Source organism: Solanum stenotomum, chromosome 3 (assembly GCF_019186545.1).
Source record: "Solanum stenotomum isolate F172 chromosome 3, ASM1918654v1, whole genome shotgun sequence".
Lineage (NCBI taxonomy): Eukaryota > Viridiplantae > Streptophyta > Magnoliopsida > Solanales > Solanaceae > Solanum > Solanum stenotomum.
Window position 1 is genome coordinate 5,793,552 of NC_064284.1, and position 17,052 is coordinate 5,810,603.

The 17,052-nt window shown below is 36.4% G+C and overlaps 4 protein-coding genes across 7 annotated transcripts; 1 reads left to right on the top strand and 3 right to left on the bottom strand.

Annotated features, from left to right (window-relative positions):
* The first annotated feature begins 1,564 nt into the window (after positions 1 to 1,564).
* Positions 1,565 to 8,073, top strand: LOC125860002 (putative cyclic nucleotide-gated ion channel 8). 2 transcript variants are annotated; one of them, XM_049539878.1, is made up of 8 exons: positions 1,565 to 1,579; positions 2,748 to 2,884; positions 3,223 to 3,790; positions 4,498 to 4,710; positions 5,433 to 5,734; positions 6,222 to 6,333; positions 6,816 to 7,052; positions 7,181 to 8,073. In XM_049539878.1, exons 2-8 carry the CDS (start codon positions 2,829 to 2,831, stop codon positions 7,763 to 7,765), a joined length of 2,073 nt encoding a protein of 690 aa, XP_049395835.1. In that variant the 5' UTR covers positions 1,565 to 1,579; positions 2,748 to 2,828; the 3' UTR covers positions 7,766 to 8,073. The 2 variants fall into 2 exon arrangements, with proteins under 2 accessions (XP_049395835.1, XP_049395834.1); XM_049539877.1 differs by lacking the exon at positions 1,565 to 1,579 and adding an exon at positions 1,816 to 1,972.
* A 9-nt stretch (positions 8,074 to 8,082) lies between these two features.
* Positions 8,083 to 8,936, bottom strand: LOC125860035 (protein LPA3-like). The gene is made up of 3 exons (XM_049539930.1): positions 8,714 to 8,936; positions 8,545 to 8,625; positions 8,083 to 8,386 (listed from the first exon to the last, which is right to left on the bottom strand). The coding sequence occupies exons 1-3, from the start codon at positions 8,870 to 8,872 to the stop codon at positions 8,354 to 8,356; spliced, it is 273 nt and encodes a 90-aa protein (XP_049395887.1). The 5' UTR covers positions 8,873 to 8,936; the 3' UTR covers positions 8,083 to 8,353.
* Positions 8,937 to 9,008: 72 nt separating this feature from the next.
* On the bottom strand, positions 9,009 to 11,517 carry LOC125860001 (putative pentatricopeptide repeat-containing protein At3g15930). 2 transcript variants are annotated; one of them, XM_049539876.1, is made up of 2 exons: positions 11,068 to 11,187; positions 9,009 to 10,988 (listed from the first exon to the last, which is right to left on the bottom strand). In XM_049539876.1, exon 2 carries the CDS (start codon positions 10,981 to 10,983, stop codon positions 9,013 to 9,015), a length of 1,971 nt encoding a protein of 656 aa, XP_049395833.1. In that variant the 5' UTR covers positions 10,984 to 10,988; positions 11,068 to 11,187; the 3' UTR covers positions 9,009 to 9,012. The 2 variants fall into 2 exon arrangements, with proteins under 2 accessions (XP_049395833.1, XP_049395832.1); XM_049539875.1 differs by having other exon boundaries at positions 9,009 to 11,517.
* A 346-nt stretch (positions 11,518 to 11,863) lies between these two features.
* LOC125860003 (zinc finger BED domain-containing protein DAYSLEEPER-like) lies at positions 11,864 to 15,661 on the bottom strand. Of its 2 annotated transcripts, none has more exons than XM_049539879.1 (2): positions 15,420 to 15,661; positions 11,864 to 14,034 (listed from the first exon to the last, which is right to left on the bottom strand). In XM_049539879.1, the coding sequence occupies exon 2, from the start codon at positions 14,023 to 14,025 to the stop codon at positions 11,992 to 11,994; it is 2,034 nt and encodes a 677-aa protein (XP_049395836.1). In that variant the 5' UTR covers positions 14,026 to 14,034; positions 15,420 to 15,661; the 3' UTR covers positions 11,864 to 11,991. The 2 variants fall into 2 exon arrangements, with proteins under 2 accessions (XP_049395836.1, XP_049395837.1); XM_049539880.1 differs by having other exon boundaries at positions 15,416 to 15,661.
* Positions 15,662 to 17,052: the final 1,391 nt, after the last annotated feature.

A 17,052-nucleotide genomic window follows, 5' to 3' on the forward strand; every position in this document is an offset into this window, starting at 1 on the left:
GTTAGTCTATAGTTTTTCGTAGTATTAGTTTTACATATACTCTTAAATAAATACTATGAAATTGTGTTACGGAAATGTTATTTTTTAAAAATTACATATATCATATCATGTTAACAAATAAGATCTCATTCCCCAGGATTGCGGTAAGATAGTTAGGTATGTCCTTCCATTTTTAATCAGAAATTTTTGAGTGTAAACTCGATTATGAAAAAAATTATGTTAGAAACCACTGCTTATAACACGTTATCCTAATTAATTAAAGATAACTTGCTACTTTGGCTCTTGCGCATCGTCAATATCAATGCACTGCTGCCCGGGCCTGACGCACCCACTTTAAGAAGAAATAGTTGTATCTCACAAATTTTATTCTTTAAAATTGTAGTATTATTCCCCACTTTGAATTGACTTAGAGAAGTATAGCTTTTACGTTCAAAAATAAAAAGAAAAAAAGTACTTAAATACATATCTTATTTTACTATAATCTTTAAAATTTTAATATTTAAAAAAAATTAAAAATCCCCTCGCTGATACATCCATATCTTCCTCTCGAATACATCCCTTTCCTTTTTGATACACCATTTCCCTCTCGGATACATTTATCCCCTCTCTAACACATCTCTCTCCTATGTATCCAGATGCCCTATACCCTCTCTAATACATCCCTCCCCTATGTATCTGGATGTCTGCTGATGTATTCAAAAGTCCAGTGATGTATCCGAAATCCATAAATTTTAAGGGATTCTTGTAATTTGGAAAATCATAGGGAAATAATGTAATTAACTTTTAACACAATGATATTTATGTAAATTATTATAAAAAGTAGAACTTAAACAACTTTTAAGTCAAGAAAATAAAAAGTAGGGGAGACCTACTTTTGATTTTTTTAAACTTATTTTAAGTTATTTTTAATCTTGCCAAACATTTCCTACATTATTTTAAGTCATTTTTTGACTTATTAAGTTATTTTTATATTTATCAAACACTTTCCAAAATCAAAAACTGACTTTTTAAATCAATCCAAACACCCTCTAAGTTTGTTGTTTTCAAAACTCCAATAATTATGGTAGATTTTAAATTCTTTATTCTAGAAGATAAATAAAAATAAAAATTGTAATAAATGTTTTATCCTCTCCTTAAGAAAAAAAGAAAAAACCCACGACATAGTATAAGAAAAATCTAAGACACAGAACATGAGTGTCATCAAATGTGTCAATTAGGGTTTGACCATGTGTAATGTTTTAAATTAAAGTTTTTATATTTTTATTTTCTTTCATATTTATTAATTAATAAAGATTTGTTTCCCTTTTAGGATTTCCGTTGAAATGGAGGGAAAATGTAATGGAGAGGAGTCGAGTCCAAAAATTCTCCTACCTTAATTTCAAGAAGAAAGCGGAACGTTGTCCAAAACAATTCGTTATAACAAAAATTCCTTTTCATTTCTTCCCTTTTTTTATTCCCTCCATCTCTTTCTCCTTTTCACTTTCTTCCACCCTCTCAGAAAAAAAAAAACTACTTCTTTTCTAATTATTCTCCTGCATTTTTTGATTCATTTCGTAAAATTAGGATCGTCAACGTTCAAGTAAGTTCCATTTTTTACCCTTCTTCCTCCCAAATTTTTTANTGTGCAATGTTTTAAATTAAAGTTTTTATATTTTTATTTTCTTTCATATTTATTGATTAATAAAGGTTTGTTTCCCTTTTAGGATTTCCGTTGAAATGGAGGGAAAATGTAATGGAGAGGAATCGAGTCCAAAAATTCTCCGGCCTTAATTTCAAGAAGAAAGCGGAACATTGTCCAAAATAATTCGTTATAACAAAAATTCCTTTTCATTTATTCCCTTTTTTAATTCCCTCCATCTCTTTCTCCTTTTCACTTTCTTCCACCCTCTCAAAAAAAAAAAACTACTTCTTTTCTAATTATTCTCCTGCATTTTTTGATTCATTTCGTAAAATTAGAATCGTCAACGTTCAAGTAAGTTCCATTTTTTACCCTTCTCCCTCCCAAATTTTTTAATTTTTTGGCTTCAATTTGGTGATGATGATCTTGTTTCTATTTGAGAGGGGGAAATTTAAATACATTTTTTAAAACTTTTCATACACAAACACAGATTTTTTGTCGTACAATTGATTTAAAAAGAAGATATAATTTCAAGAAATTGTACTATTTTATTGAATTGTTTATTTTTTTTCTTGTTACGTATGCATGCATGCATAACGAATTTTGAGACCTTTTTTTTTCTCATTGTCATTAATCATCTAGCTATAGCTATATATCTGTTTCTACCTCTTCACATTTTTTTTGGTTGTTGAGGAAATGGAAAATGGTGGATTCCGAAAGAAAAAAAAACACGAAATTCTGAAATTTATAGGTGTTGTGTATTTTTTGTTTTGTTTTTGATTGACGAAATGCAATTCATCCACATAAAACCAATTGACATAGGCCATAGAGAGAGAGGATGAAAGAGAAACATAGGAATTTGTGTTGGAACTATTGGAATTGGTCAATGTTATGGATGGTTATTTACTCGTTATTTACAATCTACTCAGGGACGGAGCCAGGTAGGGGCAAGGGGTTCATTCACACCCTCTTTGACGGAAAATTACACTATATTGATAAGATAAAAGATATATATTTTCTTGGTTTCTTCATGTATTTATTTCTTATATAGTTGAACCTCCTTAATGAAAATTCTAGATGGATCCACCTGAATCTACTGACACCTTATTTGTATCAAATTAAAATGCAGTCAAAACATAAGTATTTGATGTGGCCATATGCCTGATGTTTTGATGAACTCCTTCACTCTCTATGCAAGAGATTTTATACAATGTTTGGTAATTACAAGTCGCAGATTATTGGAGGACAAAAAGAAAAGTTTGTAAGGTATGCTTTCAAAATATCTGCAATATTCACATCTTTCATCTCTGTTTAGTCCAATAATGTAGACGAGGGCTTTTAACCTAAGTTGCTTGGACTCTTCACTTTCAGTACCGTAAATTGCTGCATTAAGGCAGCTAGTGTATTCTTTACGTGTTTTCTTGTCTTTAAACACATATTGCATACTGATACTTTTAACCTAAGTAATTAATGGATGTAGTATTATCACTTCAATTGTTTTATAGTCATATGGTTTTGAGACAGCCTCTACACTCCTGATTAAATTCCTGAAATGAACTAGTTGTCTATTGTAAGTCAGAAAAAGTTTTCCTTGTTTCTTGCAGGTTGGAGGACGCTAACTCTGACATATCGTTTAAGTCTGATATGGCTGGAAGGACAAAGTATGGATTTAATATAGAGGGGCACGCAACCAACCCATCCAAGTCAATAAAACTGGGAGTAAAAAGAGGATCTGAGGGACTAGTGACATTTGGTAGAACACTGAAATCTGGTGTTACCCGAGCAGTTTTCCCAGAAGATCTGAGAGTTTCAGATCAAAGGATATTTGATCCTCAAGACAAGTCTCTCCTGTTCTGGAATAGGCTATTGGTCATATCATGTATTTTTGCAGTATCTATTGATCCTCTATTTCTCTACCTTCCTGTTTTTAAGGATGAAGGGAAGTGTCTCCACATAGATGAAAGTTTAGCAAACATAGTAAGTTGGATGCGGACAGCAGTTGATCTCTTTTACCTTATCCGCATGGTTCTCCAATTTCGAACAGCTTTTATTGCTCCATCTTCCCGTGTTTTTGGGCGAGGTGAACTTGTAATAGATCCCAAGCAAATAGCAACCAGATACCTCAGCCGTTACTTTGTAGTGGATTTCCTTTCCGTTCTTCCTGCACCACAGGTTCCTACTATACCTCTGACTATGTAACAACTCATGTGCACATTCAACATTCAGCAACCATTTGGATAAACAGTTTTCTCTTTGGAACTCTCTTTAAGGGGAGACTTGGCATATATAACTAGTAAAATTGCTACCATGTGACCAAGAGGTCACAGGCTCGAGCTGTGGAAACAACCTCTTGCAAAAATGCAGGATAAGGTTGCGTATAATATACCCTTGTGGTCCGGCCCTTACCTGGACCCCACAGTGCACCAGGCTGTGCTATATACATATCTTTGGAACACACACTCTCTCTCTCACACACTCTGTGACAGTGACAGGCTCACACACACATGCAGATAGTGGGCAAATATGCATATAATCTATTTTAGCAATTGTTACAGCAATATATACATAATACCTATTTTTCTCTATGCACCTTTTATTCCAGCAATAGAGATACACACAAATAGAAAGTTAGAGGGGGGCATGCATATAAGTACTGGCAGTCACACCATGCACCTTTTGTTTCTTCGTTTGAATGCTAATGCCCTTTTTCTAAAATTACACAAGACCATTTTCCATTGTTATTTTTATCTTATTAAAATTAAGAAAAAAGAAACATCTTGATCTCTTAATGAAAGCTTCAACTATAATTTTACGATTGTTTCTTTCTACAAAAGTGGAATTTGGTTGATTTATGCCTTCTAGTGCATTTTCTTCTTCAGACTGTGACATGGAGATATCTTGGTGGATCAAGAGGTTCGGATGTATTGGTTACAAAGACATTATTATCGTACATCATCCTCATTCAATATATTCCTAGATTTTTGCGGTTTATTCCATTAAGTTCGGATTTGAAAAAGACTGCAGGGGTGTTTGCAGAAACTGCTTGGGCTGGTGCTGCATATTATCTGTTGTGGTTTGTTCTAGCTAGTCATGTAAGTAACTTTTCAAGTTTGTACGTTAGTGCATTTAATATTACTCTTTTGTGCTTTCGCAAATTTCTCTTCGTATTTGTCTGATAAGGTTTTGACATAAAATGACCAGTCATTACATACGGTAAGAACGTATATAGTAGCAAGATAAAACATCCTGCTAACATATTCTAAAGGAACCCATTAGTATTTAGTGAAGCTTAGTTTTTCGTCAAAATTCTTATTATAAGACCATTTAGTGGTAGTTGATTTTCCACTATGCTCTTTTATGGTCCTTTGCCTAGAATATGAAAATTCTGCGACAATTGTATATGGCATCTAAAAAATGATCATTCACAATATACTCTTCCCTTTTCTAGATTTCATAGTTTAAATAGCTTTGTGTCTCGGACAAATAGTATTTGTTATAGGACATCATTTGGGACACTGCACTGCAATCTTTTCATCTCCTCATTGACCATGAGTAGTACGTCACTCTTACCTATTCCCCCACTTCAATGGGTAGACTGGATCCTTTGATTTCCTTTTCCTTTCGGCATACTTTGTTATCATTATAATCTGAACTGTTAACTAGAATTTCATCAGTTATTGGTATTTGATTATTTATGGTACTAAGAGAAGCTAAAGGTAACTCCGGTTAAATAATCAATGAGTCTCAAACATGATCAGAAGGCCATCTTTCAAGAACCCAGAAATGCTTAAAGTTTGTTGTTTATGATATGTAGATATTTGGGGCCGTCTGGTACCTGTTAGCTGTCGAACGCAAAGATACATGTTGGAATGAAGCATGTACCGAAAATGACCAGTGCAACGAAAAATTATCTTATCTGTATTGTTCACGTGAAGGAAACTTCAATTTGACAGAATGGCAAGACATTGGTAAGAGTGTTCTTGATGAAAACTGTGCTGAGGAGGAGAAATTTTCGTATGGAATATATGCAAGAGCTGTAACAACTAATGTTCTTGACACTGAAGATTTCGTGATCAAATATTGTTTTTGTTTGTGGTGGGGCTTGCAGAATTTGAGGTAAAACTTCAGCTATATGATGCGCCTAATTATATTGTTCCATTTTCCCTCCTTTTCACACTCTGTCTTTAGTTAATAATATTTGTCTGCCTCAAAGATCTTCCCGATTTCTGTGAGAAAATTATGTTACTCCACATTGAAACATAAACTGTCTACTTTTAGTTCAACAAAAGGTAAAAAATTGAAAGCTATCGAGGTGTCGTCAAAGTTTGTTTTCTTAGTTTACTACTCCATTGAGTGGCATAGTATGGTAGAAGGCAAGAGGCTTCTGTGGAAGTGCGCTGTCTATAATTCAGACAAAATGATGTTCTGTTGCTTTCCTTTATTGAGGTAGTTTTTGATTTGTCCTAGAACAGGGTTTTATCGATGCTCTTGGAATCGTGATTTTCCCTGTTCTGATGGGGGTGTTCATGAGAGTCAGAAAATCACCCTTTGGACAATGCCTTTGTGAGCTTTAACAACTTGTTTTAAATTTCATTTTTTACAGCACACTTGGTCAGGGGCTTGAGACCAGTACCTATACTAAGGAAAATCTCTTTTCAATAATATTGGCCATTTCTGGACTCCTACTATTTGCTCTTCTCATTGGAAACATGCAGGTGAGTAGATTAAAGACGCCCTCTTTACGTTTTTTATTTTGGCAACTTTTTTCTTAAGGTTAATGTTGCCAGATTCTGTAGAAGATGATGCAGAATAGTACATAAGTTTTCAGTGTGATACTTCCTTTATTCTTTTAATTTTTTTTTGAAGGTCAAAGCAAGTAATATTTTGAACAGGTCTCATACCTCCTTTTTATCATTTATCCTTCTAATTGTTTAGTCAGAGTAGATAAAATTTGGTATTTTCCCTCCCATATTTTTCCTAATTCAGATTGGTTCAAACAATAAAAATGGAGGGCTCGCATGGGAGAAATGATTTATAACAACCTATTGATTGCTTGATTAAGGAAATGCTTGTATATATTAGGCTCCAGGAACATGTAAATTCTTTAACAAGTACAGGTAGTGCTTGTTAGGTTAGAGAAGTATTTAAGTTCATACATTATAATAGTGCTTATACTTTGGCTTTGTGCACCCTACAGACCTATCTTCAGTCTCTAACAGTACGACTTGAGGAGATGAGGGTCAAAAGGCGTGACTCAGAGCAGTGGATGCATCATAGAGTACTTCCTCCTGAGCTAAGGGAGAGAGTTCGACGTTACGATCAGTACAAATGGTTGGAAACTAGAGGAGTAGATGAAGAGAGTTTGGTGCAAAATCTGCCCAAAGATCTTAGGAGGGATATTAAGCGGCATCTCTGTTTGAATTTGGTCAGAAGGGTAAGTACTCTTATCTTGTTGATAGCTCAAGTTCACATTGTTGGGCATGATGTAGAGTACTTTTTTATATGTTCGAAACCTTGATGTGAAATTTGATGTTAAAATATTGTGAATGATACATTTTGCAGGTGCCCTTGTTTGAGAACATGGATGAGAGAATGCTTGATGCCATATGTGAGAGATTGAAACCAAGTTTATGCACAGAAAGAACATATATAGTTAGAGAAGGAGATCCAGTTGGTGAAATGATGTTTATAATCCGTGGTCGCCTAGAAAGTGTAACAACTGATGGTGGGAGAAGTGGATTCTTCAACAGAGGTATCTTGAAAGAAAATGACTTCTGTGGTGAGGAGCTGCTAACATGGGCATTGGATCCAAAATCCGGGTCTAACTTGCCGCCATCAACTAGGACAGTCAAGGCTTTGACAGAAGTAGAGGCATTTGCCTTAGAGGCAGAAGAAGTGAAGTACATTACATCACAGTTCAGGCGGTTGCAGAGTCGACAGGTACAACACACTTTTAGGTTTTATTCGCAGCAATGGAGAACCTGGGCTGCCAGCTTCATACAAGCTGCATGGCGCCGGCATACAAGGAGGAAAATTGCAGAACTTCGTCAAATTGAGGAAATGGAAGAGGACGGATTTAATGAGAACGATGATGGAGAAACTGAGTTTACTCCAATGCTGCATAAATCTCCGGAGAGACCATATTAGTCTCTTCACATTTTCGCTGCTAATCCTATTTGGAGTTCACAGGCATTAGAGCTCAAGTTCTAGAGGTTTCGAGACTGGCTTTAGTGTCCATAATCCAGACTAAGTCAAGAAGACATTTTTTGTTTCGAGTGTTTGAATTTTAAATATTAGAGAATTGTTTTGGGATTGCTGTAAGAGATTTAGTTTTGTATATTCAAAGTGTCTCAATTTTGTAAAAGAACAGTTAACACAACAAAAGTATATTATTTTCTTGTCCAACGGGAACGTATTCCCTATGGAAAAGGCAATTGCTATGTCTTCTTTACCTCTATATTTTCTTTTTCTAACTGCTTTGATATGTGTTATTTGACTGGATCTGAAACTATTTTGTGGATATCTGATGACTGGAACTTTTTCTCTTTAAAGGCTGGGGAAGCATTATATTAAAGAACATTGTTGATTCAACGAGTTGGGCAATTATTCCGTACCTAATTTCTCCACCACGGGGGTATGGATCTGTAAGCTTCCACCGCCATCCTCTTCTTTTTGTAACCAACTTTTTCTTGGAGCTCAGTTCTACTGCTTAACTACGCCATGCAGAAGATGCTTCTAAATCAAATCTTCTTCGAACCAAGTTGCTGTCTGCAGTAAGGGAACAAGGTATTAGTCTAATGAGAAATGATTCAATAGGAGAAGTTGACTGACCTATTTCATATTTCTTCAAATAATATGTCATTTGAATAATGGGGCTAATCACAGATATAAAACAGACTATTAAAGTAGTAAACTAAGGAGGTGACCTTGTAGCCTCTTCTGAGAAATCCAAGTGAACTTCCTTTCTTCCCCTGAAGTCCTAGTACTCTTAATAGTTCTTCCTTAGTCTGACACAAAGAATAATAGCTTCTTAGCAACCATAAAAATTATAAGAAACTTGAAAGCCCAAAGAGCATATGACAGATGCATATTTACCTCTCCCAGGGTGAAGCCAACGGCGCACTCTGCTATACAAGAAAAGGAACCATCTGCAACTAGAAAGGAGTATGAAATATGGATATCACCCGGAGAAGGGTGGTGCCAACGAAGAGGGATGAGCTTGCCGCAGTGACAAGGCTGCCTGTATGCAGCCATGACACAATGGCTGGCTGATGCTTTTTTTTGGACGGACAAATACAATGGAGGGAAATATAACAGACTCGATATTTGAGGACGAGGCATTTTCTTGGGAAGAATAAACAATAATGAAAAAATGTAAAACGAAAATGACAGGATCACCAATAATCTTTACAAGAGCATGAACCTTGTACAAAATGGTGGAATCTGGTCCTATCTCTAATAATTAGTTTTCGATTGTAACGTTCCGATATTAACTTTGCTACATGGTGGCAATCTGTACATATTCTAAGGTTTTTCACTATCCTAATAGTGAATCCAGGTTCAGAATTGATTAGAGCAAATGCAATCGCCAACTTCTCACTGTGTCGATTAAGGGAGTTCTCTTTCTCATCTTCTCCTATGTCAAGAGAAACCTCTGAAGTATCTGGAACATAACCGGAAAATTTTAATTCTCCAATCAACTCAGCCAACTTTGAATATATGCTTTTAGATTGAGGATGAGACTGATCCCCTGCAACGAATTCATGAACAATTCCATGCATCTCTATCAGACTACAACCTGGTGTCTTCTTGATCCCGCGATCTGTCATTATTCTTCTTGTTTCGCGCAAGTTATCCCATTTTTTGCAAGCTGCATATATATTACACAAGAGAACATAGACAGCCCCGTTTCCAGGCTCTAGCTGAAGAAGTTGTTGAGCTGCAATTTCAGCCATTTGAACATCCTTGTGAATTCTGCAAGCACCAAGAAGAGCTCCCCAAACAATTGAATTTGGTTTCACTGGCATACTCTTTATAACTTCATAAGCTCCCTCCAAATGCCCTGCTCGACCAAGAAGATCAACCAGACAGCCATAATGTATAACATTAGGTTGAATGCCATGCTGAGAGGCCATGTTAGCGAAGAAGCTTTTTCCTTCGTCTACCATACCCATATGAGTACAAGCACTAAGAACACCAATGTAAGTCACGTCATCCGGTGTTTCTGAAGCTCTCAGCATCTCAAAGAACATATCTAGAGCTTCTCTCTCATGCCCATTAGATGAAAGACCGATAATCATGGCCGTCCACGTGAATTTGTCCCTACAAGGCATTTGAGTAAACATCATCAATGCCTTCTCCACATTCCCACACTTAAAGTACATGTCTATGACAGCATTACCGAGGTGTACGTCAACCTTAATTTTGTGCTTGTCAATGTAAGTCTTGATCCACTCTCCAAGTTCAAGAGCCCCAAGATGTGCACAGGTGGTAAGGATGCTAACCATAGTGAACTCATCTGGTCGTATCTTTGCTGCTTGCATTTCACGGAAGAGCATCAACACATCTTTAAATCGGTTTTCTTTGACATATCCATCCATCATCGCTGTCCAAGAAATATTATCCCTCTTTGGCATCTGATCAAAATATTTCCGAGCCACATCAACTTGTCCAATGTTAACGAAACCTTTGACAATTGTGGTCCATGATATAACATCTTTATGCTTCATGCTCTGAAATAGGCCAAGTGCAACATCCATCTTTCCAGAACTCGCATACAGGTCAACTATAGCATTGTCCAACACCAAACTAGACTGTACCTTATAGTCTTTAACATATTGATGAACTCGGTTGCTAGTATCTAAATCCTTAAGCTGCGAAAGAGCAGATATCACTGAGATGAGAGTTACCGAAGTAGGCTGCAATTGCTTCTCCTCCATTGCATAGAAGAGTTTCCTTGACTCTCCAAATTGCTTGGACCTGTTGTACCCCGAAATCATAGAATTCCAAATAAGTATATCACTTTTAGCACTCAAATCAAATACCCTACGAGCCATATCAACTTGCCCACACAAACCGTACACATGAATCAAAGCATGATGAACAAACTCATTTAACTCAAACCCGAATTTACATACATGAGCATGCATACTTTTCCCCAATTTTAACGATACTTCACGAGTAAAACCCTTGAGCAAGAAAGGAAACGTATAATTATCTGGTTGTACATTGTTATTTAACATCTCTCTGTAAATTGACACTCCATTTTGGGGACTATTTTCTCTTGAATAGCCCTTGATCATTGTATTCCAAATGAAAACTCCTCGTTCAGGCATTATGTCAAACACAGAACGAGCATATTTCATATCACCTAATTCATTATTAGAACAAAAGGCTATAATGTTGGAGCAGAGTTTAGGATCAGAAATAAGGCCTTTTTGGATTATTACTGAGTGAATCTGTCTAAGTTGGTCCATGGATTTGCACCTTTCTATGAGACTCTGCAAGGGTAAATAGATTTCTGGAGACAAATGAAGATGAGCAAGCTGGAAAACTTGATTTGGACATTGTGAAGCACCTTTTCCATGGAAAGCCAAACTGAAAGTATACGTCAAGTTAGAGAGTCCCCTAAGAGAGCTTACGATCATAATCATATTTTGATTTCACTATCAAACACATCACATAAATAGATTTTTATTTTTTTTACAGCTAAACAGATATGAAAATATCATTTTCTAGTAAATGGTCGAGAGATCTCGTTTCCTCCGTAGAATCTAATGTGTAATCGCTTAACGCAACCAATTCCAATTTTGAACTTTCAAAAATCTAACAGCCTATGAAAGCTGTACCTAGATTTACAGAAATATTTTTCTTTTCAGTGAACTACGATAGTAAAGCGGGAAAAAAAAAAGTACGGTTTTCATAAAGTATATTCCACCACGGCCCCACCTCCAACTCTATGGCTGTAGGTTCGAGTGCTCATCGTCCGAAAATCCATCATGTAACCATAAGATAATATCCCAACACAGCCATCGTTACTAGAATGTTCGCCAGAATCACAAAATAACATGATCCTGTCAACTATCAGATGACATCTCATGGTAGCCTTGAAAAGGCTTAAATCTTTTGGTAGTGAAGAACAATCAAAACAGATTATTTTTTTTCCTTCAATCACTAGCTTTTATGTATTTTCCCACTTTTTAGAAACAGCAACGCAAGAGATGTTGGAGTGAATTTTCCTTCATATAAAGTTGGTGAAAGAATATGAATTTCATTGATCTATACGCCTTTGTGTGCACAAAACTGTTTGCTATAAAGGGGTAATCAAAAGAAAATAAAGAAGCAACTACACCAATAAATCTTTACTAATAAATCTAATACTCCATTTTAACTGTTGCGTCTGGAGTTCCATATGGGAGCTCCCAAGATTCATATTGAAGCCAATCCTTGGAACAACTGAGAGCCTCAATAGTTATGGGTCTCAACGAACTCCGGTGTCTATCCAAATCTCGCGATGTAGTGTCAAACACAGAATCTGGAGTGACAGTGCAGACTGGGATGGATAAAATATCAGACGCCATTTTGGAGAGAGTAGGGTACTTGCATCTGTTAATTCTCCACCAACCCAAAACATCAAAATCTTGTGAGCGAGGCATCAGAGATTCTTCAAGATACTGATCTAACTCTGTTTTCATCTGCTGATTGTTCATAATGTCATGGAGATAGACATCGAAATCTGCAAATGTATCACCATTAGCAAGGAAACTATCTTCCTGAGAGAATTCTGATTTTATTACAAAACTGTCATTTGCTTCGTCTATAAAACTAGCCGGAGGCGGAGGAAGTGATTGCACGATGTAATCACAAAAAATTTCGTGCACTCCTTCATCGACAATCTTGATCCAAGATTCAGCTTCTTCACCGTAGATCTTGTTAAAAGTGAATTCAATCAACTTCATCTTGAACCTAGGATCCATAACAACAGCAACTGCTAAAACCAAGTTGCAATCATTCCAGTATTCATCAAACTTCTCCTGCAATGGTCTAGTCAAATCTCTTACGAAACGATCCTGGCTACGGGCTGCCTGCATCAGGTCAAGCTGGATTTTCCACACTTCATGAAATAACACATCGGCCGTTGAGTATGTCGGGGAGGTTAAGAGGTTGGCTGCATCAAAGAAAAGCTTCAGGTATTCACAGAGAATTTCGGCCTGTTTCCACTCATCCATTGTAGGTGTCACCTTATAATCAGGATCAGATGTATCCAAGCAAGAAAATACTTCTTTCAGCTCAGACGCAGTCATCAGCATTTGATATGTGGTATCCCATTTTGTTTGGTCATCCACAATGAGCTCCTTTGCACTGGGAACTTGAAGTTGTCTCTTGAGCTCCAAAAACTTTTCTTCATGGGCATCTGCGGTTTTAACGAACTTAACACTTTGGCGGACCTTCTCAACAATTGCTCTCATGTAATGTAATGCATACTGTGCAAGATTGCTCAGAACACGAGCACAACAACTACCAATAATTAGCTGACCGTTGAGAATATTTCCTCCCTTGATCGATAGTAGGTGTCCCAGGTTTTTTCTGACATTGACATTCGCAACAGATTGATCAAGAGTTAGCGTGAATAGCTTTGTCTCTAAACACCAATCTGTCAAACATGCGGCAACAGCATGATTGAAGGCAACGTCTGAATCAGGAAAAGGCACCATGATAACATTGAGAAGTCGGCACCGCAATTTCCAATCACTGTCAACAAAGTATCCTGTTAGGAAGACATAACCTAAGTTTTGATCTGAAGTTCTCAAATTGAGTGTCAGACTAACACGTCCAGGAATTGCACCAATAATGTTCAAAAGGTTTTGCTTTTCTCCCAGGTAAATGTTAAAAATATGCTCTTGTATGGTATCAACACTCACTGAACTAAACAAAGGCTGAAGATTTTGCACAAACTTATTAAATCCCGAATGCTCCACCATCTCAAGTGGATAGTCATGCTGAATTATCATTTTTGCAATATCATAGTAGCAACGGGCTTGATCAAATGGGATACTTGTTGGTCCTGGATTAGCTCTGTACCGCTTTCTTGACTTACCAGTAGCCTCAGCAGAACCATTAGTTGGCGCAGCAGAGTTAAATGAGGTTAATTGATTCTTGTCCTGGTTGGTCCGACCCACCGGGCAAATACCCAAGGCGATATGCCGCTTGAGGTGGCTGGTGCCTGCTAACTTTGAACCACTAATATAGGCAAATGACTTCTTGCACTTCTTACAACAGGCCCTGGTACAGTCTGCACCAATTCTTTCAATTGTGAAATGTTCCCAAACTATGGACTTCTTCCGCCTAAACTTATTCGGTTGTGCCTCTGAATCAGCTATCTCATTAAGAGTAGTTAGGGTATCCATAGTAACTCCCTGCCAGCAAAGCAAACAAAATATCTATGAAGTTACTTAATCATCAGTTTAAATAAGTTCATTAATCGAATTGCGCGACTAGGTTATATAGAAAAATGTGTTAGATGCCGCCTTTTCTTTGAGTTTCTATGGTACATTATCATTGAAATTACTCACCAGTTATACAAGGATAATATAAAAATAAGGTAAAAAAGTTCAGAACCTTTCAGGGCATACAACAAATGTTTTAGAATACATGAATAAATGAAGCAATACTTCAATATATGCAAGTCTTTCTCAGGCAAACAATGCAACAGTATTGAATTCAACAAAATAAATGAACCAACACGACTGTGATGCAATATGTCTCAAGGATTTAGACAAGTCTTTCTCAGGCATAAGCAAATGAATATTACTGAATATGAATGGATGGACGATAAGTCGTGCATTGAAGTTTATCCAACAATGATTTATTACCAAACACAATAAGCTAGTTAATTGCAAGGCAGATTCAACAACGTGCAGAATTACAGAGATGATTAAAAAGTAAGGCTGAAGCTGCATTGTCTATAATTGGATCTACAGGTTTCTCCTCTCCAAAAAAAGGAGAAAGAAGAAGTCAGGTGGGGGGGAGGGACAAGCATGCTCAATCGTGTGATTGACAAGTAGCAAACAACTGTTTCTCTCTCTCTTTCTGTGGGGGGAGGGGGGAGGTGCTTATTGTCACTATTCATGAGTTATATAGGGTATTCCCACTTTTGGAAAACGGAACCTTTGAGGCAAATCCCAATGTCTCTGCTGAGATTTGAACCTATGACCTCGTGGCCACACACTTGGGTGCCCAGATATATCAAGTTCCTTAACAGATTCCTTTAGGAATTCTCAACATTACACCCTTACATGGACTAGGTGGGCATGGTCTTACTTCCAATGAAACTCAATACCCATGATACAAACTTTCCTAAGTACGTGAGAAAAAATCAAAATACTAGGAACCTTCTCTGGAAGATGAACACACGCAAAGACACCATTTAAAAAAAAAAAAAGAACTAATCATATCAAGAAAGCATACTTCTTTTTTCGCAGCATAATTCATTCTAGTTCATATACTCTTCTAGCCCCGAATGCTACTTTACAGAACCGAATGGCAACCCCCAATTTACATCATGGTTTTTCAGGTGCACAAAACACGCTTCCCAGAATTTAAAAAAATCAAAAACAAATAAAAAAGGTGAACTCCAAAACGATCGGAATGTAGAGAATAGATACATTCGAATGAATGAATAAACAAAGACATAAAAATCTTGTAACTTTCAAATTATACACACATAAAAATCGGATAAACAACACATACATAAACGAAACTAACTAATTCTACAACCAAAACTAAAAAAAAAAAAACTTACTTTAAACAACTTCGCAAACGAATGCTGAATCAAAAACCTCTGTTTGTATCGCAGTCGCAGGGTTTAGGGTTTATCGTTTATCGTTTATGATTACTTTTTTAATCGTAAATTCAAGAATATTTTCTGGAGGGAGAAGACGAAGACGAAGAACAAGATGGGCTTGAAAGCCTTGAATTTTGGATGTTCAAAGCTCAAAACCCTAATGGACTTTTTTACGCTTGCCGCTATAAGGTTTTAGGCCTACGAACAGTGGATTGTGAACTTTGTTGGGGTTTTAAGGTCCATTATATATACTTTTTTTTTTTTGTGTATACGCCGCCCGCCGCGTTTCAGCCAATCAGAACCCTGTATAACTTGTTGGGACCTACCTTTTGTTTTCCTAGTCAGCTACTTATTTTATTTGTTTCACTATTTTTGGTCACTACCCTGTATATTTTTTTTTTGGTTACTACTTTATTTATTGTCCATTTTTGTGGAACAAGAATCCTCATGTGTGTGTTCTTATATTTTGCTATTTGAAGAAAATGGGTAATTGCAATTAATTTACTTTTTTTCCTTTTTTATATCAACTTTTGGAAGAAAAATTATAAATAATAATTGAGGTGTGTTTTAATAAATATCTAGTGATAGTTTAGGTAGGAAACTCACGCATCTGATTGTTTAGATATGAAACTCAAAGAAGTATAGATACATTAAGTCTAAAAATTATAAGTAGTAGATATAGAGAGAGAAAAATAATTATTGTAAAAATTAGGGCATAGTCAATGTATTATACACTAATAAAAATGAATAAATCAATCGAAAGAGAAAGTGACGCAAAAACATTGAGTAGTCTGAGACTCTTAACCTTATCCACAAAACCCGAGGAGTTAATTGAATGCTATCATAGATTGGACGCATAAAAATCGTCCATATCGAAGAAGGTTACTTGTGTATACACTCTAATTGTATGAGGTTCGAGAACGGTTGTGTAATCTTGGAGTTCGATTATTTGCGACATTTGTAATGAATCGCTCATTTAAAAAATTGATCATCATTCAGAAAGTAGACTATACAAAAATCAAAAAACACATGAGCCCGTAATGAAAAAATCCTACCGAAACAAAAAGTGAAATACTTATAAAATGGGCAAGGTCCATAGATTATCTAATTTTAAGTGACAAAGATGTATGAAAGTACTACAAGATTATTTTGATCAGTATTATGAAAGGCACTCGCCATGTCGCCAAAGGCGAGAGGCGAGGCGTCGCGATGCGATTTTAGAAAGGCGAGCAATGGCAATAGAAAGGTGAGAGGCGACATGGCAAGGCAGGGAGTCATGCGTCGCCTTTTAAAAAAAAAAAAAAAAAAAAAGAAGAAGTTAGATTTAATAATTAAAAGACAAAATTAGGTTTTTTTTGGTGTTTTTGCAAACCTGGGCTCCTCTTCTCTCTATTGTGACCTGCACGATCTCTTCTCCTCTTCCATCGTGACTCTCTTGCCTTCGAGAGGACGAGACCTTTGTTGCTACTCAAACTTTTGCTCGCAACTCTCTCAGGTACTTTCTTCTTCTTTTTATTCCTTCTTTAGTTCTTCTTCTTCTTCTTCTTTCCTCCTCCTTTTTTTTTCCTTCTTCCTCTTCCTCTTCCTCGTC

Bases quoted from the DNA above. Each gene is read 5' to 3' on its own strand.
- LOC125860002 (XM_049539878.1), top strand. From the start codon at position 2,829: ATGTTTGGTAATTACAAGTCGCAGATTATTGGAGGACAAAAAGAAAAG. The intron at 3,791-4,497 runs GTTCCTACTATA...TTTCTTCTTCAG, and splicing joins CCGTTCTTCCTGCACCACAG to ACTGTGACATGGAGATATCT. The intron at 4,711-5,432 runs GTAAGTAACTTT...TATGATATGTAG, and splicing joins GGTTTGTTCTAGCTAGTCAT to ATATTTGGGGCCGTCTGGTA.
- LOC125860035 (XM_049539930.1), bottom strand. From the start codon at position 8,872: ATGGCTGCATACAGGCAGCCTTGTCACTGCGGCAAGCTCATCCCTCTT. The intron at 8,626-8,713 runs GTAAATATGCAT...TCTTTGTGTCAG, and splicing joins TTGGCTTCACCCTGGGAGAG to ACTAAGGAAGAACTATTAAG. The intron at 8,387-8,544 runs GTCACCTCCTTA...CCCTTACTGCAG, and splicing joins TTCTCAGAAGAGGCTACAAG to ACAGCAACTTGGTTCGAAGA.
- LOC125860001 (XM_049539875.1), bottom strand. From the start codon at position 11,271: ATGATTATGATCGTAAGCTCTCTTAGGGGACTCTCTAACTTGACGTAT.
- LOC125860003 (XM_049539879.1), bottom strand. From the start codon at position 14,025: ATGGATACCCTAACTACTCTTAATGAGATAGCTGATTCAGAGGCACAA.